At 38.7% G+C, this 27,802-nt stretch overlaps 2 protein-coding genes across 14 annotated transcripts in view; both read right to left on the reverse strand.

Annotated features, from left to right (window-relative positions):
- Window positions 1-27,802, reverse strand: part of LOC136835356 (lysine-specific demethylase 8-like) — a 252,028-nt gene that overhangs the window by 81,046 nt on the left and 143,180 nt on the right. Inside the window, exon 1 of one of the 13 annotated variants that reach the window (XM_067098753.1) lies at window positions 12,735-13,171. The exons of the other annotated variants lie outside the window; for them this stretch is intronic. The gene's annotated coding sequence lies outside the window, so the exon portion shown is untranslated. Of the gene's footprint in view, window positions 1-12,734; window positions 13,172-27,802 lie in introns of those variants that run through there. 13 annotated transcript variants of the gene reach the window in all.
- LOC136835359 (ceramide synthase 6-like) lies at window positions 1,198-7,719 on the reverse strand. The gene is made up of 2 exons (XM_067098766.1): window positions 6,564-7,719; window positions 1,198-4,827 (listed from the first exon to the last, which is right to left on the reverse strand). Exons 1-2 carry the CDS (start codon window positions 6,579-6,581, stop codon window positions 3,730-3,732), a joined length of 1,116 nt encoding a protein of 371 aa, XP_066954867.1. The 5' UTR covers window positions 6,582-7,719; the 3' UTR covers window positions 1,198-3,729.

Raw genomic sequence — 27,802 nt, forward strand, 5'->3', positions numbered from 1 at the left:
TGTGAAAGTTAAAAATATTTGTTTCATTTGAATTCAAGTAATGAAACACACATCTTCTGTGGACTTCTAAAGGTTCACAAATAAATAACATACACAGCCACTAACAAACGTACTCTGACCCAACTGTCGACCTTATGAAGAAAATAAATTTAAGTCCCGAACCGTGAACACGAATAACAACGAAGGGCACTCTCGGGCATAAGTGAGATAGCTGCTTCTCTTCAGGACCACGTGAATCCAAGAACTGACAACCGAATCATTGACAGAGTGAGCAATACTTATCTTGGTGAGTTTGGAAATTAGAATTGTTCTCCAAGAGGAGAACATTCTACAGCAATTACTGAACTACTATGCAAGTTGATAGGCTTAAACAATTTATTATTTCATACTGAATCCAGAGAGGAAAACATTAATAAAATTTCAATGCCACACGGTGTGTATATATCTATCTATCTATCTATCTATCTATATATATATACATTATATATATATATATATATATATATATATATATATATATATATATATATATATATATATATATATATATATATATATATATTATATATATATATATATATATATATATATATATATATATATATATATATATATATATATATATATATATATATATATATATATATATATATATATATATATATATATATCCCACTGATTCGGCTGGAAAGGGTAAAAGTGGTTATTCTTTTCCTTTCATTACCGTACTTTTTTTTTTTATTTCCATTAAGTATGAGAAATATTTTACTTTTCAATCGTATAACATTTACTGTATATTTTGCAATTTAGTGGTCCATGCTACATTTTCCTACGAGACAACCTAAATAGAAAGTAGGCTGTGATCTCGATCACAAATTTATCAGCTCTCATTTACTGGGTTGCACACAACACTGTGAATATCGATTTCTCATGCAGTTCCGCTTTTGTCAGAAATGATATATATCTTATTACGAACTGACCATCTAGACAACATATTTCAATTGAATCTTTTCAGTCTCAAAAAAAAAAATTATATATCTACATTTCCTAAAACCTCACTCCAACATTTCTGAAGGCAATAAAATGATTCGCCTTCCTTCTGAATTGCTTCTGCTCTACTGTGACTGTTGGGCGCTACCCACAATTCACAAATAATCACACTGAACTAAAAACAAAAAATCAGATATTCCCTTCCTGTTTTCTTTTTTTATTGTTTAAAGATTCTCAATTCGCACATTTTTCTCCAAAATATTTGTTGTGATTTGAGATTTCTTCTAATCCCTCACACCTGCAGTGAAATTGCCACTACGGTAGTTAGACCTAGATTCAGAAAAGGCAAATCACGGAAATACACAATATCCTGATTTGCAAAATCTAACTTCATTTTCTCACTCTGTCGTGTGACACAAACATGACCAAACACAATGATCGCAGCCGAAAATGCTCTAATGGATACGTGCCAATGAGAAATAAAGCAGAATATATAACCTATACAATATCCTATATATTTCAAAGCGTAATACAAGATAATTTACTTCGGGAAGAATAAACTTAAAAGCTTGTTTGTGCACGTCCTGCCGCAATAAACCTGCTCACATCTTCAGTTAATCATAATTCAGAGGAAATAATGGGGAAATCACTCAAGAGAATAAACCCATGAAAACGTTGGGACGTAAGCCCACTTTATGAAAAACTCGAGGGCATTTCTTCCAGAAGAAATTATTTCGCGATGCTGATTACAGTGCACATATACCTAGAAGAGGAATGATTCTTATTACTACAACATAAAAGCAGTGGGAAACGTGCACTGTTTTTTGTACACTTATAAGAAATGATTAGCAACCATTCTTTGTATTAGGTTACGATCAAGGATAAACTAATGTTCGCAATTTGCAGTACTAATAAATATTTTCAATCACAACCCTGGCTGTTTTCTGCAAAGTACCTAAACTAGGCATCGTTCTGTAACTCGTTCATGTCTATCTTCTATCAGTGTGGATCACAATTCCTACCACTGATAATGATCCTTTTCTCTCTCATTTATCCCGTATCCTACTAAGCCCACACACCCAAATTTCTTCTCTTTTTTCGAGAATGATTATTGGGCTGGTTTTCTTTTATAGAAACAAATAACTGATGACTAGCAATTGAAAAAAATTAATCTTGATTTTGGGTAGCATTTATGAAGTCATTTTCCCAGTAGCGCATCATATACCATCATCATCTTCTATAACACATCATCTTCTATAACATATCATCTTCTATAACATATTTGAAATCTTAGATAAATGAAACTACAGACGCACCTTAAGAAGTAAGTGTTGATTAATTGGGAATGAATTATGAATGCTTTTCTTGTCACAAAAATCAAATACTTTTCAGTTAATTAGAAAAGTCTCGCAGAGGTAATTACATCATGCCTCAGCCTTCTTGTGGGAGAGTCTTATATCTTACTAAGAGGGTATTCAGTTAGATACTGTGAACTACTGTACTACAGTTACATGGCAGTTACTGATATTTTGCCACAAGTGTTCCATTGTTGTACTAATAACCTATGGCGTTGGGATTAATAAAGCTATTAATGAGATGCAATTAGCCTAAGATAATTCAATTCATCAAAACATACGGCCTCAACCTTCTACATCTTCAAGCCATGCAAAACTATTGAGCAAGAGTAAGGGTCACCTACTTAGTTTAAATATAATTTTCCGTAAGTGAATCCATTAATATGACACATTATTATGGAATCTCAGTAAGTAATAGATGACTGTATGTTGTAAAATCTGGTTACTGTTTCACATAACTTGTCAGTATGAATACTCAAATCCAAGTACTTTATCACCCCAGACAACGCTAGGTAGAAAAGACATCATCAAAATCTTCACCCACTCTGACATCCAGACAGGTCAAAATACTGCCTGATGAATCGAATTGGTGAAATTAAGACAGCCACATGGCAGTTAAAAAAAACATCTTTCTTTTGGATACAAAAGTGGTTAGTGACTTGTCATGGCACTCAGATGTCATGAGTTCGCGCCTCCCCCAGGGAAATGAAAAATCACTGGCTCTGTATCGTGATCAGTTACTGCTGCAGTGTGGGGTATGCTGTGGGAGGCTGAAACCAACATATTCTTTGGAAGCCTGCAATTCAAGTCAATGGCCACGTGGGCTTGTTCCATATGAATAGGTTTCATCTACTGAATAAAATAAAATACAAAAACCCACAAATATTTCAGCACAGTTACCCAACTTTCTTTTCCCTAAGGATTTGTTTCTGCTAAAGTTAGTTCGATTTTTTTACCAGTAGCTGGAATGTCACTCACCACCTGTTAAGCACTGAATATCAACTAGATTGTATCACCCAGCTGTGTCACTTCAACTAGTTTTCAACATGAGATTTTTATTAACTCCTTAACAACTCGTGTTTTCAGTGAAAAAATAAACAATCTATTTCGAATAAATGACCCGGTTACTGAGTGGAGTACAAGAAGATTAAATTTGTACATTTACAAGGTATACTATAAAACTTCTACAATGGTGCTTCATTGCTTGCAAGTCCTTCCTTTCACGCTCATCTTAATAATGCTGAGATCTGAGATCACTGGAAAGGTCACTAGTCACAGAGGTAGGAACACGAACTATCTATACCAAAACCTGAGCTATCATGTAATACACTTTTGACTTCGCAAACTGACTAACCACAGAATAGCCTCTTATGCTAGAGCACCATCAATGTATTTTTTTACCATTTCTCATTTCTATCTCAACATCTGAATATTCTTCACCAGATGACCTTAAGTCTTCTAATCTACCTGCTCTTACTTTACGATAAATAATGCCTAGAATCAGCCCAGTCCATAATAAATTAAGGGCTAGGAGTCCAGTCAATAACCCTAAAAATATATAAGCTGATGGCATGAACATGTACGTTGTGGCTTCAAAGAATGCACTATGCATGATCCAGAAAGGGTATATGATACAACGGGTCAAGACCCACAATGCCAGGAAGACTAAAAACAAGATGTCAGTGCCGGACTCTACACCGGCGTGTTTGCACATTTTAGCTGCTAGCAGAGGGATGTCAGCGCACTCGTGGACAACAAGCACTAGACTTCCAACTCGAACAAAATTGCAGGTCCAAGAGAACATCATCAGAAGGATGGTGAACAAATGGTGCAACACCATTGGAACTGTGTCATTGAGCTTGCGTCCTGGTCTTGGCAGATGCATAAATGTCGTGGACCAGTAATATGCTAAGCACAACATATAATACCACCATATGTCGTTGTCGATGTTGTGGTGAGGATAGTTCGCCCAGCATAGCGTTATATTCCAAAGCCACGGCTTGATCTTCATGATGGAAATTCCATAGAGACAGAAGCATGAGTGGCACACGAGGTCATAGGCACAGTCCATGAACTTATCGTATTTGCTCAAGCGGAAGGAAGCGTAGCGACGACGGAGCCATCTTTCCACCTGACGCTGAGACATATTTAACGAGCTGGACGTTGCCTCCAAGACATCCTTCGAGGGGGACATTCTGAACCTTCGGAACACTTCCTCCAATGTTTTGTTTTCAGGAGGTGGCTGACGTTGCTTGATTCCCACAACCTGCGCTAAGGGCACAATGAATATTGGCTCTAGGATGAAGGCGCGGAGAAAGATGTACACAGCACTCAGTGCAATAGGATACACCAAGACGTCAGAGAACTCAGGATACTGGAAGTCTTCGGTTGAGCGGAGGTCATCCCAGCTGAGTCCTAATGGTAACCAGAAATCCGGATGCCAAAATCTGGCACTTAGGGACTGCCACCACCACCTCCCCTCCTGTAAAAATAATTAGAATTAGATCCAGGGACAAAGTTTACCAACATTAAAGCTAAGCATATGTTCATGTTACTATATATAGATATGGAGGACCAGAAGGGTACATTAGCTGCTACACACAACAAACTAACATGACTTAGCCGAGGGAATAACAAAAGCTAGAGACTTGAATCCCAACAAGTCAGGACAGAAACTTGTCCCAGTAAACTTAGTCACCCATCCGTTTTCTTTTATTCTCAGTTAATTCCAGTTTGGGCTAAACATTTATCAAGTTAAGTTATTCGTCTACAGCATCTACGGGAACATTTTTCCCGGTAGTCTACTAATCTAAATAATATAACCGCTGATATCTAGAAAATATAACTACTGATTTCCTTTTAAGGGAAAGAGAAGTTGTATTCCATTTATATTCTTCCCGTCAGACAGAAGTAACATCAAAGTAAGTTTGGAATTTGTCCTGACAAAAGTTTGACTGGCAAAAGCAAATTACAATTAATGACAAATAACGAGTTGGGGTTCATTTTTACCTCTAAAAGTGGACATCAACTCGTTATTTTTCATAAAATCGATTCGGCTTTTGGGAATTAAACATCAAATTCCAAACTGAATTTGATGTTACTTGTTTCTAACGAGCTGAATTAAGTTAAATTCAATTTCTCTCTTCATTAGAAAGTAATGTCGGTGTTTAGACGAGAGAGAGAGAGAGAGAGAGAGAGAGAGAGAGAGAGAGAGAGAGAGAGAGAGAGAGAGAGAGAGAGAGAGAGAGAGAGAAGAGTCATTTAAATTTTTCATATATTATCGAATGTTACTGTATATATTATCTGAAAACGTACATATGCCGACCGCCATAAGGACGCTAATATCAATAACGGAAAGAGGAAATAGACACCAACATTAGAATGATCATACTCTCCTTTCTGCAAAGAGCAGAAGAGTCCTTATCAAATTTCGTGTGACAGTCTTAGCTGTTTTTAGCATTTATAAAACCATCAATTAAACTGAACTACAGATAATTTCCTGAAAATGATAAAAACCGAAAGGATTCAAAGGATAAAAGACGAGCTTACTTTTTATCTAAAGCCAGGGAGCCAAGGCAGTAAAATCACGAAGACCATACAACCTCTCAACCTAACGTGAATCTCACGATGAGCGTTTGAAATACAAAAGGAAAATTCTGTCATTACTCATCTATTTCTAATATTTATTAAATAATAATGTTTCTATTGATTAAGTCCAATTTATGCTACGGGATAAGTTCGCACCCCAGTCGTTGCTCATAATGTGAGCAGTCAAAATCATTTGGGTGGAACTTTAATTGATCTACATTTCTCTGAAAAAAAGGCCAGAAATGAGAGAATTCATTAAATCCATAGGGACTTGTTCACATAAACTCTCCGGCTATACTTTGGACACTAAAAAACTTCTAATATTTATTTTAATTACAATTATTATCATTACTATCATCACTGCCACTCTCACCACAGCTGTGGTAGAAAGTCTACGCAGGCATTCGTTATAAGTATTATTAACCAAACTGATGAACAGGACCTAAATTGCTACAAAGAGCAAAGTGACAGGACACATTCCACACTAAGAATACTGTAATAATTAACTGCAGACACTCGATAATAATAATAATAATAATAATAATAATAATAATAATAATAATAATAATAATAATAATAATAAATAAATCTGAAAATCATTCTGCAACTTGATTAAAATTGCACTCTCACCTCCGCAGTGCAATTCATGTTCTCTTAACTGCCTCGAAATGAACGAAGAATTTGGCCAGATATCAGCTAAGTCCCCGGAAACACTCATGGAATAACGGCACTTGAGCAACGATCCAAAACTTAAGGACAAGGAAAATGGGAAACGAACTGAAATGAAAGCAATCCGAAGAGCGCGCTTACGAACGACACACTGAAAAGGGTTCTTTCTCTTATCTACGACCAACTGCCTCGGCCACTAAACCAAACATTTATCGTTTTAGTTCACACCAAAGTTTAGACTGAGGAGGAGGAGGAGGAGGAGGAGGAGCCTGCAATAATTTTTTCCTCTCAATTGCCGTTTGTTATCTTTCCTCCTCGACCACCAGGACCTCACTGGAGAAGTAGCTACGAAGCCAAGGATTAGCTGGAACGGCGGCTACACTGCACACGAGCTAGCCAGAAAAAGTCGATAAATGGCGCAAGGTTGGCTACAAACTGGCTATACTGCTCATCGCGGATGAGTGGGACAATAGCGAGATAAGAGAAAAAGCAAGCAAGATAAGCCGAACAAAAACTAACGCATAACAATAAGAGTTTTACCTTCTAATAAAACGAGATAACGTCTTGTGATAAAATAGGAAAGCCGAGTACGACGTTTCACTTTCCATAGCCGCCATGAAAAGACAATAAATGGTAACAGAAAAATACCCATTATTATCAACAATGAACGGAGTGACACCTACCAATAATATCATTGAGAATGCAAAAATGACCACGACTGCGAACCCAAAACAGTAAAAAAAATAAATAAATAAATGGCGACGAGACGAACCGCATCACTTTTTGTAAACCTGAGAAACTTCCGAGTTGTTCTGCAGCTGCCTCCCTCCCCTGCTCTCATGGAAACACAGCACATAAGGAAAAACTCAATTCATACAAATACTTAACGGGAAAAAGAGAGTGGTAAATAAGAGGAAAAAACTTGAGTAAAAATAACGCCGAGAAGAATAAAGATGATGAACATCAGGTGGAAATAGATGAACAAAAACATTCCATCCAAAACATTGATATGAAAATGAACACTGAAAAAAACGGGTGAATAAGAACAGCAATGCCGAGAGAATGGAAAATAAATGCAAATAAACCATTTCTTCACAAAGAGAATAAAATATGACTTATAATGAAACCTGTACCAATTTCTAAATAATTACAAGGAGAATGTTGCCATAATTACGGCATCGAACGTATTAGTACAGCCATCATCATCATCAATAGAAGCGCTTACCTAACAAACATAAACAAAAAGTATAAAAAGGAGATTAAATTATGAAGTGAAATACTTCTATGAGATCATTCGTATTGGGAGGTTTAATTATCCCTGAAATGCTGAAAAGCAACACTCATTATCTTTTCGTGCTTACAACTAATGAAAGACGCCAGCTGGAAGCCACAGCCCCTCATGAATGAAAGTTATGTGATCAATAACCAAGGTAGGCACAACATTCACAACACAGACGAAAAAACGACAAAGCAACAAAAACGACAAACGAAAACGAAAGCAACAGAGTTCGGACCAGTCTCGCTCAGCTGCATTCGTGAAGAAACATACTAGAACAAATCACCTCTGCACCTCGGACACCCCTCCCCCTGTCGACCAGGGCAATGAACGGCGCGAGTAATAAGGGAAAAAGAAACTGATGAAATTATCAAGGAGGGCCATTCGACAAGAGGTTGAATAAAACATTCTCTATTTCATGCAGACCAACTACGGTCGATAATCTTTCACGCACGGCCACGGGATGATTTATCGCCCAAGCTCTGTCCATCCAGTTATCTATCTCTCCAGTGGTCATCCGTCTATATACTTCAGTATCTGTCTTCGGTGTTACCGTCACGATCATACAACCCTTGTAAGTTAAGTATACTGTCCTCGTTTAATCCAGACCACTGCGCTGATTAACAGACCACTCTCCTCTCTAGGGCTGGCCCGAAGGATTAGATTTATTTTACGCGGTTAAGAACCAATTAGTTACCTAGCAACGGGACCTACAGCTTATTGTGGAATCCGAACCACATTATGACGAGAAATTAATTTATATCACCAGAAATAAATTCCTCTAATTCTTCATTGGCCGGTCGGAGAGTCGAACGCTGGGCCAACAGCGTGCTAGCCGAGAGCTCTACCCACCCTCCAACGAAGAACTACAAGACTTGTAATATATATTTTTTCCCTTCTCTCTTCTGAGCTTTTTCTTGCAAAAATACTAACCTTCAACTATACACCAAACCCGCTGTTAGTTTTTAATAACAGGGTATAATTACACTGTCAACAAAATTACGCAACTCATAAAATATTCCTAGCATAATTCGAGAAAGGCTCGACTGGATTGCATTTTAATTGTAAATGCTGTGCTATATTACTTTCTATGAGTTGTTACTGTGGCTTTTCGTGCACAGTACGACTTGGGGCCGGATTTCCACTAACACGCAACTTGAAATGTATATGTACCGATTCTTCATTTGCAAACTAAAGAGAAGGTACAAGGAACTCAGAATTACCCTAATGGATCTCAATTCTTTTATTTCAAGACAGACAGAGAGAGAGAGAGAGAGAGAGAGAGAGAGAGAGACCACTAATCACACCTTTCAGTATATTTTCTTCATTGCTGAAACTTAAAACAGGTCGTCATCAATTGCTTGAAATGAAAGGACGCTACCTTTTAAGACTTGAATCAACAACAACTTTGCCCTATGCTCCCCGTTGAAGCGAAAATCCACAATGATCTGCATTTGTTAAAACCTGGAAAAAGAGTCGAGAGAACAACCCTTTCTCACATGTCAATGTTCGGACCAATTATCAACCAAGTTGTACAACAGATGCACTGGTTTTGCAAATCGCAGCCAGTCATGCAAGTGGCAAAGGAATCGATTCTTCTTAAACTGCGGGATTCTGCGGCACGTCATCTCCATCGCAGGAATTTTTTTTTTTTTTTTACTTTAACATCTAAGTCCCATTTATTCTTTTGGCACAAGAGCATTAGTTTCAATGCAATATTCTTCCATGCATTCACATCCTAATTACATATGAACTCAGACAATAGCAGTCCGCTCTTCTAGGAGAAATTATTTCTTCTGACAACTGAAAAGGAATTCCTTCCAATGAACATTTCCATAACAATGAAAAATGAAAGCACAGTTTCAATCCCATCTGAACAGGTTGTAGCCTGAAACTCTCACTTGCTTAGCCAACGTTTCCTTTGAGCCGAATCTGGACAATTGATTTTAGGGTCAATGATCTGTGGCGTCGCTTACACTGCACGAGCAGAGAGAGAGATAATTCGAAATCAACAAGTCAGTGATATTCACGAGGGCAGGTTATGATCAAGGGCAGTGAAAATAATTAAAATTACTTTATTCACTGGTGGAAGGCTCAGCTGTAACACTATTTTCTTTTAATACTAAGAATATCGAGACAGGCACGATACTAAGGAAGGAAAAAGAAAAGTAGCTCAGCCGCAGCGAAATTAAATATTAAATGCATCGGAAAACAAATCAGTCTGCTGGGAGTTCTATATTCCCGAGGTGAACACCATTGGAACCGGAAAAAAAAAACTTCAGCTGACCTATACTACACGTGTGGGAATATGATGTTTGGCGTATTACAGTTTTTGGTAAATAAAACGGTTTCATTATCATTCACGAAAGAAAAACGGCTCACATTAGAGGCAAATCTTCTGCACGGGGAAAAAAGTTGTGAACTTGTTAACCGGTTTCACCCTACTGTACATCAGCAAACTTTATTGGTGTGAGTGAGTGTATGTGTTTGCGTGTGTCTCCATTACTTTCAACGTTTCGAAGCGTTTGCATTTGTAGTGAAGGTGGCGTAAAGTGGCATTTTCGGGGTTTATTTGGTCTCAGTTCATCTTTGACGATAAGGAGACTGAAAATCTCCTTACAACTTCATCTGAATCTAGAGAATGAGCGTCGGTGCATTTGGTCCCTGCGGAATGTTGTGTTTTATCGTAATAATCTCTTGATTGTTTGTTTGGGAACATTTGATTCCGTTACTAAAAGAAATAAAGTGACCAATATACAAGCCTTCGAAATGATGCATTCCTTTGTAGGTCACAACAAATCAATAGCCCTACTGAATAAAGCAGAGGGCTACAACATAAAAGCTCCTATCTCTTAACATTTCATTAAATTGCGCATCACTGAGATCATTCAGGGTTTCAGTGAAAATAATCAGCTTGAAATTCATTTTGAAAAAATACTGATTTCACTATGATATTCTTTTAATCATTAAGCCCACAAAAAGCCCTTTCTAAAATTGTGGTCAAGCAATCTTCTGATATAATCGAGTTTTTTTTTTTAATAAATCTACGATTATTTGGATGAGAATCATATGTTTAAAATTAGCTGGGGACCTCTACTTAAAAACCACAAAATACGGGTAAATAAGCATAATTCTGGTACTAATTTACCCGAACCTCTCCCAGCTTACATTATCCCGCACATTTTCCTGACAATGATTCGGCTGTTACCGATTCTTCTTCTTAAACAACTCTTGGTATAAAAATTCTCTCTAAAATCAAAGGGCAATTGGTTATCTTTGGTCTCCTAACGTAATGCGCCTCTCTCACTTGTCACAGTCTGAATAATTTGCATCGATTTATACTAAATTATTTTGCCTAGAGCCCTGTTTCAGTTCTAGGTTAACCTGATCCCGAACAGTGCGTCTTGCTTCTACAATAATTTCTCGCTATAGTAAAATCTGAGAATTTAGGAATTAAATATGCTTCTTCTGAGAAAACTTAGAAGCGATCTTTCCCTGAAGTCAATGCTGGCATCAGCCGTCTCCCTCGAACACAGCGGCAAACAGTTTCCAATATAACTCTTTGGGTAAAAGCTTGTTTCCCATAGGCATAGGGATTTGGGCATCCTTCGGTCATTTTACCAAAGAAATCTTTTCGAGATCGAGCAATCAACTCATGAAGTGAGCTGGGCCTTGGAACTCCTTAAATGAGAGCTGATCTTCAAGAGACTTATTCTCACAAAACAACCGGGGAATTAATAGCCACTTTCTCAGAAAATATAGTATCAAAGCATTTCACACTTTACAAAAATTAAGTATCAAAAATATTTCCTAAAACCCACTAAAAATTAAGAAATGGCTATTTTTTTCTTACAAAACAACTTTTTTTTTCAATAATTTTTTGGGTCAGTTATTTTTTCCAAAAATCAGTACTTTGAATAAGCATTTACTTTCACTTAGCAGATGGCTCTAGCCTTTCCTAAAAAATCAATATGGATTTATTTCTCTCTCAAACGAAAATTTATCCTTGAAATAATACCGAGACCCCAAGACCTAGTACTCTTGCTGAAACCGGACCCATTAACTCTTTACAGATGCAGCACAAATTTCGTACCGACAGCCCAACTTCCATTATCAAGGTCGGAATTTCCTATCCTTTACGAGACCATTATTTTGTCGCGTGGCGAATACCGTCCGATGTAATGAATCACCTCAGCTCACATAAGCTTTTTCAGCTGCAGCGGCGTTATCGCATTGATAATGTTCCGAATGACAGGTTACGTGTGGCTGTAGTTAAAGCAACGTCATCGATTCCACGCGACATTCAAGTTATACAGAAAAGAAAGAATAAACGAAAAAGTTACAATTGCTTCTCGTAATTTATAAAACGTCCCACTTCACCCTGCGTTTTTTATCATAAGTACGAGGTACAGTACTTCAAGGAGAACATGAGAGGAGCTCTTGAGTTCACTGCAGCATTAATGATAAAAAAAATATATATGTGTATATGCATATATAATATATATATATATATATATATATATATATATATATATATATATATATATATATATATATATACATAAATGTAAAATAGTTTGCTCTAATGTTATTTGCGGTACCATCTGTCTAGCAGCATTTGAGGTCCTCAATATACTTCAAATAATTCATCTAGTCTCCGCAGCAGACGGTGCAGGCAGGAATATACAATCTAAATTGATAACGAAAATAACTCACATAAGTACAGCCGTGCATCATAATGAAAAATTACATTTATTTGTCTTAAATGAATGGGATGAGATGAAATAAAAAATGAAATGCCAGTTTAAGTATAATCTAGGGAAAAAAAAAGAACGAACACATAATGATATACTCACCAAACAAGATCAAGTTGGCCATGCATAATCTTCCACCTCTCATGAAGAGTAAGAGTCCTCGTGCTACCTTCAGGAAGTTGTTGAGGTGTGCTGCTGCTGCTGCTGTCCTCAATGCACTGCTACGTATGACCAAAGCTCCAGTTCTGCCTCCCTCTCTCTCTCTCTGCCCTCAAGGAAGGAGCGAAGGAACCTGAATCTCAAGTCTAAAACCGAGGATACATTCAAGGGAAAGCAAGCATGTGCCAAGGAAAAAAAATAAAATAAAAAGAAGAGGCAGAGACGTTCAGGGTCATCCGCGTGAAAATCACAGGTGGTTATTCTCTCTTTTTCTTCTTTTTTTTCAGACGACAGGACGGTCAAATATGTTCTTCCGCTTTCTGCGGAGAGGACTGGCCCTCCATGCCGTTGATCAAAATAACCAACTATATATTAAAAACAACTAATGTAAAACAAAGTAAAAGCAAAGCTCTGATACGTGTTGCTGGATGAATTGCAGGACGTAGAAATATGTGAACTAGAACTATAATAAAATATATCTATATAAAAATAAATCCACCAACAGCCCACATGTACAGACTACTGAGGCCTTTCATCACTTATCTGACCTTAGCAGTCGGTCAAGAATATACAAGGAAAAACAAAACTTGAAGGAACACAGGCCAACTCATTCACTTTTAATTTCTAAAACTACTTATAGATGTTAAATGCCAGTACATCACATAAGGTAAACAGGAGTTGAAATAGATCTTTTGAAACATCAACACTCAAGGAGAAGTATTACAATATAATAATAATAATAATAATAATAATAATAATAATAATAATAATAATAATAATAATAATAATATCCACATGCAAGGAGTGCCTGAATCATTTGCATGTTTTAGAGATTCTTAAAGGTTCCCTTTTTCACACTCACAAAAAATATTACAAAAATGGTAAAGGAAAGGAATTCGTGGTATCCATGTCGTCAAACTGGAAACCTACAGTACAGCCCAAAAAGGAGAAATTTTTCAGTCATACTGAACATCCCCTCAACAAAGTTTAATGCAACACTGTAGAAAGAAAACGATCCTTCTGGATCCTGCTTTGGTAACTATGTACTGTAAGTATGTATGTATGTATGTATGTGTGTGTGTGTGTGTGTGTGCCTGAATGTGACCATAAAGAGAGAGAGAGAGAGAGAGGGGGTTACGGTTCTATTCGGTGCATTACGTACAAGACTACTCAGCTAGGCTACTCCTACAATAGTATTATCCATTAACATGCAACATGACGTGATCCAATAGTGACCGCAAAAATCTTCTTTGGCGTGAGAGCTGTTAGGTATAATTATATTAAAATCAAACACAGACTATATACCAATAAATTAGCATCAGTACAAAAAACTGAAAAAAGAATTTGTTTCCAGGTTCCTGACGACAATAAAACAAATAAACTCTACCAACCCATTTAACTAAAATGCCTCCTCTTGACATTCATTTCACCATATGTTGGTATGTGTACGTAAACACGTCATGTGTGTGAACAACTCCCATGTGCGTATGTCTACAAGAGGGAAAACAAAGGGACTCGACGTGTTTCGGCGTGACCCTTCAACATACGCAATGCGTCACCCCGAAGAAGGGGTTGTCTTGCTACAGCGCACTCCCCTCCTCCACCCCCTACCCCAAGCAAGGAACGTGAGAGAGACACACACATCTGAGCACATTAATTTCATCTTCAATATTCATTATTCCTTCCCATGATTCCCTCAAATATTTCCTTTCTCAGCGGAATGCAAGAAATTGAATATATTTCTAATTGAGCGGTCATCTACACTTCTTTTCCCTTTTGCTGGGAGAATGAGTGTCTTTCTGGAGTACAGTTACTTCTGCTACTCCAAACTTGCTTTGTGTGTGACCTGTTGTCATCTAAAACAACTGACTTACAGAGACCATCGACAATTCTTCGTATTATTGTTGTTGCTTTGATTTTCTGACAACTCGTGTACGAACGAATCTGAATCCTTCTCAGCAGCAAACGTGGAATGAGAAAACCGTTGTATTTTATATTACACCCGATCACTCTAACAGGACAATAAGGCAGGCAAGTTACGTGATTAATACAATTTAACTGATGATGAAAACACAATTAAATTAACATTTCTTTGGAATCTTAGATACCAACTTACACTGCATTAAAATAGCATTAACAAAATCTATGCTGCAACTGACAAGTCTTACTATGGATTCCTGGAAAGCAGTGTAATTCTTCTCAAGTGTGATAGAAAAAAAAGTAAAGAACTAAACTCTTCCAGAACTTTCAAAAGCACAAATTCAGAATTTTAAAAGCACAAACTGCGAAAATCCAAGTATATTTAACCTGAAGGAACTGCCCTCACAACTAACCTACACGATCTGGAGTTAATCAGCTGGCATGAAGGACAATACACAAGATAAAAGTCCCAGGATCCTTCCTTGGTGGAGGAACTGGTTGGTGGGTCTGTCGTCGGCGAAAACAAATTCTGGAATATCAGCCTCATCAAGGATGTTTACTACACATGCAGGTTGCTCAAAAATGACCACCATTTCATCACACGAGAAAATGATCGGTAGCTGTCAACAGCATCTTGCCCCACCGGGAGTAAGAAAAGAAGGATCATATATCATGTTGATTGTCGGGGATTCGAACCCTCAACGTGGAAAATGTATCATAGTTACGAGATAACAGACAACAGACAAGACAAATCAGAAACTTTAAATAAGTTGACAAATGTATGGACTTTATAAATGCATACATACATTATATATACTGTATACACACATATATATAAATATACATATATATATATATATATATATATATATATATATATATATATATATATATATATATATATATATATATATATATATGTATGTATATATATATATATATATATGTAATGTGTGCGTGTGGTGTTTCTTTTGTTGCTCTTCATATTTACGTACATATCGGCGTTAGTATCAGATCTAAGCAAAGCCGTTAGGAGAATGAAAACCACTGCCAAGGTTCTTTTTCCATATCCAGATCACTTCGAAAATCTATTACTTTTGGCCCGTGATGGTGCCCGCCCAGGTAAGATTTTCGTAAAATCCACAAAACTGTTGGCTGAACCCAGCAACAAATAAACGAAAAAACAAACCGGACCCAAAACTTAACCTTCTGGACTAATAACTGTCAAGCATCATAAAATACTGATTACACAACACAAACCATAACAGTTTCATGATCTCAAGTAAAATTCATTTTCTTTATAAGCACCAACCACTACAAGGCAAAATGATTAAAAGCATTGTGATCTGTGAGTATCAGGGCTCTGACGCCTTCCTCCAACCACCAAAGCCAATTAAGCATTAGCGTGATTAAATTGCATTTCAGCGTGAGGCCCCAGTACATATCGATCGAATTGCATTGTGTCAAGACATTAATTGCCTCGCCTGGATGCACCCTGCCACTTCTGGGCTTTCGCGCCTTCCTTCGTCCTTCTTTATTTCCTTGCTGTCCGCCCAGCCCTTCCTTTTACCTCCACACCCCCCCGCCCCCAACATTCAATCATTTTCCTTCCTCAGACTGTGTAGGCATTCGTGTTGCTTTTCAATACAAATGAAGAATTTAAAATGCACAACGGAACCATCCAATGAACATACACATTTATAGATTCAGATTTACTATTTTACGAACACTAAACATGAACAAGGTATATAATTACATATAGTATGTGTGTGTATATATATATATATATATATATATATATATATATATATATATATATATATATATATATATATATATATATATACTATTTTTAGGGCACAATTTTTCATGGATACAACATTCACTAAATATAATGGCTTTCTCATTGTTAACCAGCTTTTTTGCTATTGCTTCATATTTTCTTACTATTTTCTTCACTTCATTGTTAAGGTTATTGATAGAGACGTTCAGGCAATGGGGTTCTTCCATTTACTTCAGTAATTATACACGCAACAGCTGTTCCGCCAACGTAAACGTATTGATGTTATCAAGCGTACTAATACAAAAGTGGAAACGCAAGCGTTTTGTGCCGTCATGAGGACGGACAGGTAGTACAGGTATCTAAAGACTTAGATTTAAGTATTTACAAGAGATTGTGGTGAAATATTGACAAAAATTAAGTGTTGTACAATGTAAATAATGTACAGATTATACATGAATATATACTAAATACACATATGTTCAATTTCCATATATTTATTATGTGTTCCTATCCACATGTTCACGGTGTTGTCCCACGTGGTTGAGGGGCTGTCTCCTACATGAGGGCAAGGATCTTTCAGCCTCGTGTTGGATGTTAAGGCTGGGGCGTTGTATGGCGATGCTGACTGCTTCTGCTATCAATAAACGGTTGTAACTGTATTCCCTGTGTACGATTTTGGTGTTCAGGAGTAGTTTTTGCAGGGATGGTTTCTTATCGTGGGTGTCTACAAAGTGCTGATGAATAGAGCCTTGATTTCTGTGGGCCTGCATACGTCGTTTCAGTGTAGTGGTTGTGCGTCCGATATAGCATTTTTGGGGGACTGACATTGCTCATCAGTACAGACAAACTTGTATACTATATCAGATTGAACCTCTTTTTCCGTTGACGGGGCTGTACTGTTTTTCATTATTAATGAGGCTGTGAGGTTCGGCTTACAGTAAATTCTTGTGGTTATTTTATTATATGGTGCTAAGGGGTGGTTCCTCTTCGCTGTATAACCAAGGATGGCTTTCTTTTCATCTTCGTGGCGTTTGTTGTATGTTGTCTGGTGGTATATTATTATTTCCTGGTCTCTTTCTTGTGTGTCGTCCCACTGGGCTGGGTTATGGAACTCCTGTAATCTCTTTTTGATCACTTGCTGGATCATATTATCTGGGTAACCATTATTTGTGAGCAGCTGTTGAACGCTGTTAATTTCCTCATTTGTCGCCTTCCATGCTGAACAGTGTGTTATGGCGCGCTTTATGTATGCATTAACTACAGATCGTTTATATGTATCAGAGGATTCTCCTCTCGCATTTAAACACCTCCCAGCATCTGTGGTCTTAGTGTATACGGTGGTATTATATTTGTTATCTTTTTTTGTTAACACTTTTCTACGGTGAAGTTTAATGTTGAGTTTGCTCGGAGTTTATTTACCAGTTCATCTGTGTCATTGTCGCCCTTTATTGTGATGGAAATGTCATCAATATATCTCCCATAGATTCTATAGGTTTTGGGTGTTCTTCAAATGTGACCTCTTCCGCGTGTGCCATGTATGCGTTTGCAAAAAGTACCCCTAAGGGGGAACCCATTGCTACGCCATCCTTCTGCCGATATATTTCACCCCTATGCGAGAGGAATGGAGCTTCCTTTGTACGTGCTTCTACCATCTCTTTTAGGATCTTTTCGGGTATGGGTAATGGTGGTTTCTCGGATCGGTATATCTTGTCCATTATGATTTGTGTTGTTTCATCCACCAGGACGTTGTGAATAAACTTTCGACGTCCAGGGATGTTATGCCTTGAGGAATACTGTCGAACTCAGTACTTTGATCGATTTCAGAGTTCCAGCTACAACATTCTTCATCAAATGGAAACTATGATAATAACATCAGCTAATGGAGGTCTAGCAGAAATATCAGTCACTAACCACGTACTGCAAAGACACTGACTTGAAGAAACTTTACCATGAACTGCCCATGCTAAAAACCCTGTGCAAAGTTGGAGAAATTGGTGGTCCTAACAAGGTGACTACTACTGTATATCTGCAGTTACTGATGCATTACAGTCACTGGAAAATAATCCTGTTGCTGCTGCTATGGCCTCTGAGCTCAATAAACTTATAAAGGTTTACCTGACGTTCCAGTAACCACAGCCACAACAGAAAGGAGTTTCTCAACTCTTTGTAGGTCAAAACTTATCTTCGCTCCACTATGTGTCACAATAGACTAAATAACGTCTTACTCCTGCATGCCCCTAAAGGGTTAACAGATGATCTAAATACAAAGCAGAATGCCATAGATTTTATCAAAAAGAACAATACTAGACTTCAGTTCTTTGGCCAGTTCACCTAGAATAATCCTTAGCTCTACATATATGCAAGTTATTTTGGGCAATAATGATCATTGCTGAAACAACTTAGAGATATTGCATATATCACTGTATTAGGACAACTTATTAAAAATTATATACTCGCTGCAGCAGATTTTGTCTTTTTTTTCTTAATCATGCATTTACTTTCTATATCTTGGCAACTTTATCTGTCCTGTCCTTTTAGTTGATGCCCCAAGCAGTTAGCTTGCCACCTTTAGGGGTGCAGTTGCCTCAGGTTCCAACTTCTTTTAGACTTGTATAGTGGATAACGCCTTGCTTTCCACCTGAGAGACCTATATATATATATATATATATATATATATATATATATATATATATATATATATATATCCAACCCAGGTAACTAGCTACAGACCCTAATAAAAAGATAACTATGTAATACTGAATCTCTATACGATATATATTTACACTATTCCTCACTCACAGATGGAGGTTACTCTCATCCTACACTGAGTTGTTCCATTAAAAAAAATCACCCGATATGGTAGGCTTATGTGGGCAGATGCATCATGTGTTGTGCAGGGGGCATAAAAGAAAATGCCATAAGCCAGGAACTGTAAACAATGATTTTATAACGAGAAAATTGGCAACACATATAGTAAAAAATATTAAAAATATTTTTCAACATTATGAGAAACAATAGCCAAACCCAAATTCAAAATCTACCTACGAATCAAGGAATATTTCTTGCCAGCTAGCTGTTGTAAATCCGGTTTCTATCAAAATGTTACATGGGGGTTTGAGAAAAATCTAAGCACCAACCACACTTAAACTGCCCATAGAATGTCTTTGGCCTGACAAAACTAATTTTTGTAATATAATCATAAAACCTTCTCTTTTCAAGTCAGGGTTTAGGTTTCCTAATGCCACTACAGTCTTTTTAAAGCATAAAAGACTTTTCTTTTTTTTATTTTGACTCCTGAGAGGCATTCATTGCACACCAGCTTCATCCTGTGACAGATGTAACATAAGTAAATGATGCACACAATGCATAAGTGAGAAAAATAAAAAAAAAAAATAAAAAATAAATATTCATTTCTAAAAATCGCAAATTTAGGATATGCTAACTTTTAGAAAAACAACACCGAGAAACAGGGAGCATCTTAATTAAAATTTGCCCATTAAATTCGTCAGGGTCACTATTTTCACTCACTAAGCCCGTTCAAAGCGCTTGCCCTAATCTGTTTTATGACTCTTACTGGCCAAAAGACTCTTCTTCCCAAACAGAATCCTTCCTTCCTGGCGCCCACGTGAATGGCCTGCGGCAGGAATTAACAAGACTCGCCCTTGACAGCCAGGACACCTGAATTGCTTAGGGTGATGAACACCGGCAGTAAACCGAGGTCATATAAGCAGGACCTGGAGTCAACAACACCAGAAGCAGCTAGAACACTGACCCAGTGATACGCCACTGTGCGGCCCTTTTCACCAAGCTATGATCACCTGTCTTTGTCTGGCTGATTACCTTAACATCCGAGTGCTACCTTGAAGTGCCACATGTAGAAAGTCCCACTAATCTGAGAGCCATTTATTCTGCAACCAAGGATCTTTGCTTAAGGAATAAGGTACTGTGTAGTGGAGAGTCTTCAGTCATTTATCTTACTCTTATCTCATTTTATTTTCCTTTTTTCCTTTGCATTGTGCTAGACCCTGCCACTGTCGGTAATCATTTATCAGTGTTCAAGAATAATTTAACTGAACATAAGTTGACATTAACTCCTTGAGCCTTCAGCATTCCCTTGTAAAGATTAGACTGTGTTTGGCTAACAAGTGAATGTGTACCTTTCTCCATACACTAAAGAAAGGTGTGTGACTTGCTGTAGAATCATCTGTATCCACTGTGCCCCTATGTCCATCAATAAAATTATTCCTGAGTGTAATTCCATCGTACTTTATCCCATATTGAGTGGCACTCTTCACCTTTGTCAATTGTGTAATTTAACATGAAAGTGCCAAGAGCCCAATGTATACGGCTCCTTGTAATTTAGTCTTAGTTACTTAGACCTGGAATTTCTCTCCTGGGTCCTCCCATTACTTGAAATATAATTCTCATAGCATTCATTCTTGCATGAATGTGTTGGTTCCCAGTTAGATGTGTCAACTTCAAAAGGTAAGAACTTGTAATTAGCCAACACTCGCAGCAGTGTCAACCTTACAGCAGAATCTTTCCTTGCAACTTCCTAGTATTTTGTGCAACATGGCAGCAAGATTTGCCAAATTCTTGCATACATGCTAAGCTGTAAGCTGCTGGATCGAAACAAATCCTTAGCATAAATCCATTTACATTCTATGGACATACAGTTGGACAGCATAAGTATCCATTTTCACATTTGATGTTCATAAATCTGTGACTAGGAACTCATAAATTCAAGAATTTTAGACTGCATGCATCCATGAGAGCCAAGCTGGCCTCGAAGATAGGAATTCCATTCATTCCACTCAGGGAGTAGTGTTGCCATTTAGGTAGATTAGTCAGGGACTATTGCTATTGCATGTTGGCAAATTGCATGACTCAGCTGGTCAGGAATTTAGCCAAGAAGTGAACAGTGTTAACTCATGCAAAAGCTTCTCTCTATCTGTGTAGCGGAGGTTTTCAAAACCGCTTAGTTAGGAAAGTCGTAAATTTACTCCATTACCAAGGCAACATGTATTTTGTGGAAACAAAGTTGTGTGCAGATTCCGCCCTGACAACCCATTTTCACTGAGGCCTAACTCTATTTGTGGGAGAATTAATGTTTAAATTTTGCAAGTCCTAGTCTCTGTGTATCATCATTTGTGCTTTTGAGTGCTAATAGCATATGCTCATGCGTCATTTCAAGCAGAACAGAGGCGTAGTTTGGGTATCTCGTAAACAGAGAAACATTCGTGCATACATCTGTTTTGTTTTAGCGGCGCAAGTCACTATCTTACCTCATGCATACCTCTGCCTTTGTTTTGTCTTTGCAAGCTGTCTTGCCACATACTCATCAGCTTATCTGTCATTCTATGAACCACCATTTTGAGTAATCTGTCAGCTGTTGGCAGCCATTAGCTATCCCACAGCCTCACACAAACATGATCACTGTACAATCTTATGACGTCATTTAAACTTCCTTTGGGTCATGTGCAAGCCATTTTCTTACGTAACTGTCAGTCATTCATGATAGTGTAGTAAAATTTTACCATTCATGGCAATTCTTTGATAAGAATCCACTTTGTGACAAGTGTAATCATTCATTGATGATACATCCAGCACGATGAGATAAGATTTCAAAAACCTAAATTGCAAGTAACATTACCAGTGTAACCATTTTATAGTGTGACTGTTTTTATTTGCTATACAAACCATTGCTTTACAATTTGCTTAGCAAGAACAAACCCAAATTACGAGTATAAGCCACTAAATGCTAGAAGTCAGCAATGCCTCACCAACCAAGGAGATATTTTCACCAACCCATTAAGGCTTACACTCCATTAAAAAAGCACTAATGTGCCTTTACTCTGTGTTACTTGAGTAGTGGGTATCAAGAGCACAACAAACTCGATTCTCTAGAACAAGTCTGCACTCCTAAGTGCAGCAAACCCAGTTCATTGAATTCGCCTACACCAGCGTACCATTTTCAAGGATGTCTTACTAGTTCCCCAGAACCACATTTACCTTAACTCATCCATGTGCATGTTATCCATTGTTCTTCGAGCAACCTACTAGTTCTCTGGAACAAAAACAAACCTTAGCCTTGCACATAGTGTGCTTATTGCATAACTGGCCCAGTGGTTTCACCCCACACTGAGTGCCCAGAGATTCTGCGCTTCCCGCCAAGTTTGAACCATGTTCCCACACCCATCCTCACCATGAGTACCACATCTCTGACCCTCTGGACCATGGCACCTGAAGTGCCACCAACTCTACTGTGTATCAAATACAAACTGCACCTGTGCCTCTAGGAATGTGTGCCACCAGTGTATCCTTCACCTTACTTGCACTTCAGGTAACCCCATTGGACCCTTGAGTGCCACTTACTCGCTCCAAGAAACGCTCCCAGTGCCACCCTTTCTAGTAGGGAGCACTACACAGTATTCATAGGCCCTCCTTCGAAGTACTGAAATTAGCATCTGGCTCAGTACCATCCATTTCCACCCTGTGGAACCACCCACCAGTTCTCTGGAATGACCTTGCACCAAGTGCCATTGCCACCTCACCAAGGGGCACTCCCATTTACTAGTGATGCCACCCACTGGCTCTCACCATTGCATAACTACACCCTGCCAAAAGCAGAGTGACATTTCCATTCCATGCAACTGCTTGAATGGTCCACCACCAACCTACTTCACACCTTTGCTTGGGGTCTTGGGCCCACAACAACCGCAGCAATATGTCTGCTGAAGATTACAAGAACTTCCTGGAAGTAAGGAAGGGGATGAACCTCAGGGGGGAGCAATTAACATGTGGGTCCACGAACAGGTAGCTGCTGCTGAGAAGGGGGAAGAGCAGGCGGAGAAGCAATGACAGTTTGAGTTAGCCCTGGCCCAGGAGAAAAAGAGCCTTTGATGAATTGGAAAGAGAGGTGAGGAAAAGCCAGCGAAACCATGAGCTAGCGCTTGAAAGGTCCCGCCAGGAGAGTGCCATGACACTTGCCCAACAATAGGACCAAACATCCCACTCCAGCCATCCCAATTTTCACCCTCAACAGCATAAGCTCACTAATCCCAAAGAGGAATGACACAAAACCTGAAGCATGGCTCGAACAAATGGAACGCATCTTCAACAACTATGAACCCACCTAAGCAGAGATCTCCCTGATCCTTGCCAAACACATGGACGGCAAGGATTTGGTCGCTTTCCGCTCCTTAAACAATGGCGATTAGGGGGACCTCGAAGAAATCAGAAAGGCAGTCATCAAAGCCTACGAAACAACCCCTGAGCACTGAAGAGAGAGTTGGCGCGACCTGCCAAAAGATGCATGTCAAACTTGGGCAGACTGGGTTTACCACAAGACTTGGGCTGTCAAGTGTTGGGCAGACACCCTTGAGATCACAACCCTTGAGGACCTCCTTGAATGTATGCAGCTGGAGGATTTCTTCTACTATGTCCCCAGTGCCTTGGCTACTTTCCTATGTGAAAAATGTCCCAAGACACTTGCTGAGTGCTGCCACTCAGCGGATGATTGGGACACATTTCATCCTTCCGCCACTTCCATGAATTGGAAGATAACTTCTCCTGGTCACACCTGGGTGCCATCCCAACCAAAGAATGGGACCTTTTCTAAAACTCCTATATGCAATCATTGCAAAGGAGAGGGCACTTGGAATCCAGTGCCGATCTAAAGGGGGAGCCACTCCAACGTCTCCCTCTGATCAACCAACATCAAGAATCACCCCAGCTCCTCAAGGGGGGATTCAGTAAGTTTTATTGCTCTTCATGCAAGATCTATGGGCAACTAGATCTTGCCATAGAAAGGCAACTACACCCGCCATTGCACAAGCAGTTACTAATCATGCATCACTGTAGCAACTCCACGAGGTCACAACCCCTCATGCCAGGTCAAAACATTTGAAGACACTGGGGTGCAAATCTCCCTGATACAGGAAGACAAGTTCCCCTATGGGGCTAAAATTGAAAGACATAAACTCATCACCATAGAGAGTAACAAGCATTTAAAATTCATTCTCCCAACAATTCATTTGAAGGTCACCAGGCCCCACAGAACCAAGATCTGCATACTTGCAGTAGCCAATTACCTTCCTGGAGGCTATGACCTCCTCCTGGGACAAGACTCTCTGTCCCCACCTAAGTCAAGATGACCCAAGGGGCCTACCCCCTCACAGTCTCTATCAGGCACTAATAGTCCTCCGAGACCTGCCTCAAAATCACTGCCAGTGCCACTTCAACACCCTGAGCAGTGCCAGGCTCTGTCCATTCTGAACATTGAGCCCTTTCCAACTTTAGTTCTGGTGCCTGGTCTGGCCTTAGTGACAGTGCCACAGCATGCCATAGATATCCCTTCAGGAGATCCCAATCCGGCCCACCTCTCTTCTCCCAGCTTGGCCCCATTGCCAGTGTCGGTAAGAGAGCCAACCTGAAGTTTACCCGGGTTCCTTCTGGATTCCCCTGACCACAGCGGAAGCTCACGCCCTGGCATGGCCTCGCAACCCATGTCTGAATTGGTCATTGCAACCTGCAAACCTCTCACACCCACAACTACTTCTTCCTCTCTTCCCCAGTCCTCAGAACATAAGATTCTGATGGAAAATTCTCTAACATCTGAGCTGGTCGCAGAAATCAAGAAACTGAGAGGCCAAATGGTAGAAATTGTTGGCACCGCCCTTACTTTGGTTATTGCACTCCAGCGCCTTCCCCGGACTCGGTTCCACCACCGACTCCTCCTACAACATCGAACCATCAACCAAAAAGAAATTCAAGAAAGAAAGATCAGCGGCATAGAGCATTCAGGTAGCCTACTAGAGCCACCGAGCTCCCCTGGCACTCATACCCATATGGCACAGTGCCCCACTTTAACTGAGAACCTTGGCACCCAACCAAAGTGGGATGCCAGGTTACTCCCTCATTTACTGTAAATTTGTAATATTGTAACCTTCTCTTTGTAAGTTTAACAATTTATTTAATTTGAGCCTTATAACAACTTACCTTTTACCTTGCATCACTCTTGCACTTTGCATCACACTCTGACCAATGCAGAGTGCCAACTGCGAGTCACTGATTTTCCTTTCCATGCAACTGCTTGCATGGCCAATTTAACACCCTCTAAAGGGAAATTAATTGTATATCACAGAGTCACTAGGCCTTATGACACTAGTGCCACACCTGGCACAGTGCCACCACCTCAGCAAGGTACCATGACACTCATCAACAGAGTAGCCACACTAATGTATATGGTGCAAAATTGTATAAAGGCTTTTAGATTTGTATGAAACTGTACTTTATTTAGCTAAGTCTAGTCTACCCTAACAGGCAGAAACCCGTCCTAGCCTACCTGCATGCAACCTTACGTTCATTATACATTAAATATCACTATTGTATAATTTGCATAGTAGATTAATAACCAATTTCAATCAATATCATATTAAAGTTACATAAACTAAAACTAAAATACTGAGGTGCTGCACAACTAACTAATGCATGCTAAAGTTAAAACCTAATCAATTAAAAGCAGCCACCTTGATAATTTTTCTCTACCATGCTTTGCAAAGGCTTGAGGAGAAGGACAATAAATTGTAAGCATTTTGGGATGATTGCAGACATTTACACCCAAAAGAGGTGTGCAATGTCTACCTTTAGTGGGAGCTGCTAGAAGCATTCACTTCTTTGCAGCCCTCTATGCTAAATTTTAGAAAAACAACACTGAGAAACACGGAGCACCTTAAGGAGTGGCTCCCTGTCAATTAAAATTTGCTCATTAAATTCATCAGGGTCACTACTTTCACTCATTAAGCCTCTTCAAAGCGCTTGCCTTAATCTGTTTTATGACTCTTACAGGCCGAAAGACTCTTCTTCCCAAACAGAATCCTTCCTTCCAGCACCCACATGAATGGCCTACAGCAGGAATTAACAGGACTCACCCTTGACAGCCAGGACACCTAAATTCCTTAGGGTGATGAACACCGGCAGTAAACTGAGTCATATAAGCACAACCTGGGGTCAACAACACCAGAAGCAGCTAGAACACTGACCCAGTGACACACCACTGTGCAGCCCTTCTCACTGAGCTATGGTCACTTCTCTTTGTCTGGCTGGAAGATCACCTTAAAATCTGAGTGCTACCTTAAAGTGCCACATGTAGAAAATCCCACTCATCTGAGAGCCATTTATTCTGCAACCAAGGATCTTCACTTAAGAAACAAGGTACTGTGTAGTAGAGAGTGTTCGGTCATTTATCTTACTCTTATCTAATTTCGTTTTCCTTTTTCCCCCTTGCATTGTGCTAGACCCTGACATTATTGGTAATCATTTATCAGTGTTAAAAAATAATTTAACTGAACATAACCTGACATTAATTCCCTGAGCCCTCAACATTCCCTTGTAAAGACTAGACTGTGTTTGGCTAACAAGTGATCGTGTACCTTTCTCCATACACTAAAGAAAGGGTGTGTAACTTGCTGTAGAACCGTCTGTATCCACTGTGCCCCTACGTCCATCAATCAAGTGATTCCTGAGTGTATTTTCATTGTATTTTATCCCATATTGAGTGGCACTCTTCACCTTTGTCAATTATGTAATTTAACTTGAAAGTGCCAAGAGCCCAGCATATATGGCTCCTTGTAATTTAATCTTCTGATTTATGTAAATACATTTAATTAACTTAGACCTGGAATTTCTCTCCTGAGTCCTTCCATTACATGAAATATACACTAATTCTCTTGGCATTCATTTCTTGCACGTACGTGTTGGTTCCCAGTCAGGATATGTTAATTTCAAAGGTAAGAACTTGCAATCAATCAACACTCATAGCACATTTAGCATATTTATATATATATATATATATATGCATATATATATATATATATATATATATATATATATATATATATATATATATATATATATATATATATATATGTGTGTGTGTGTGTGTGTGTGTGTGTGTGTGTGTGTGTGGATATATTTTCTTCTTTGCAGAGCAGCGTATGTTCTTGTCTTCGGTGTTTTTCTTCTATCACTTGTTTATTCTACTTTCAATTGTTTATCTCACTTCACTGTTTCACAGACTGTTTGTTATCACTTCGCTGTACCAGCTAGGTGGGATAACAACAGCTAAGTGGGATAACAAGAGCTAGGTGGGATAACAACAGTTAGGTGGGATAACAACAGTTAAGTGTGATAACAACAGCTGGTGTACAGCGAAGTGATAACGAACAGTCAGTGAAACAGTAAAGTGAGATAAACAATTGAAAGTAGAATAAACAAGTGATAGAAGAAAAACACTGATGACAAGAAC

This window comes from Macrobrachium rosenbergii, chromosome 55 (assembly GCF_040412425.1).
Source record: "Macrobrachium rosenbergii isolate ZJJX-2024 chromosome 55, ASM4041242v1, whole genome shotgun sequence".
NCBI classification, from domain to species: Eukaryota; Metazoa; Arthropoda; class Malacostraca; order Decapoda; family Palaemonidae; genus Macrobrachium; species Macrobrachium rosenbergii.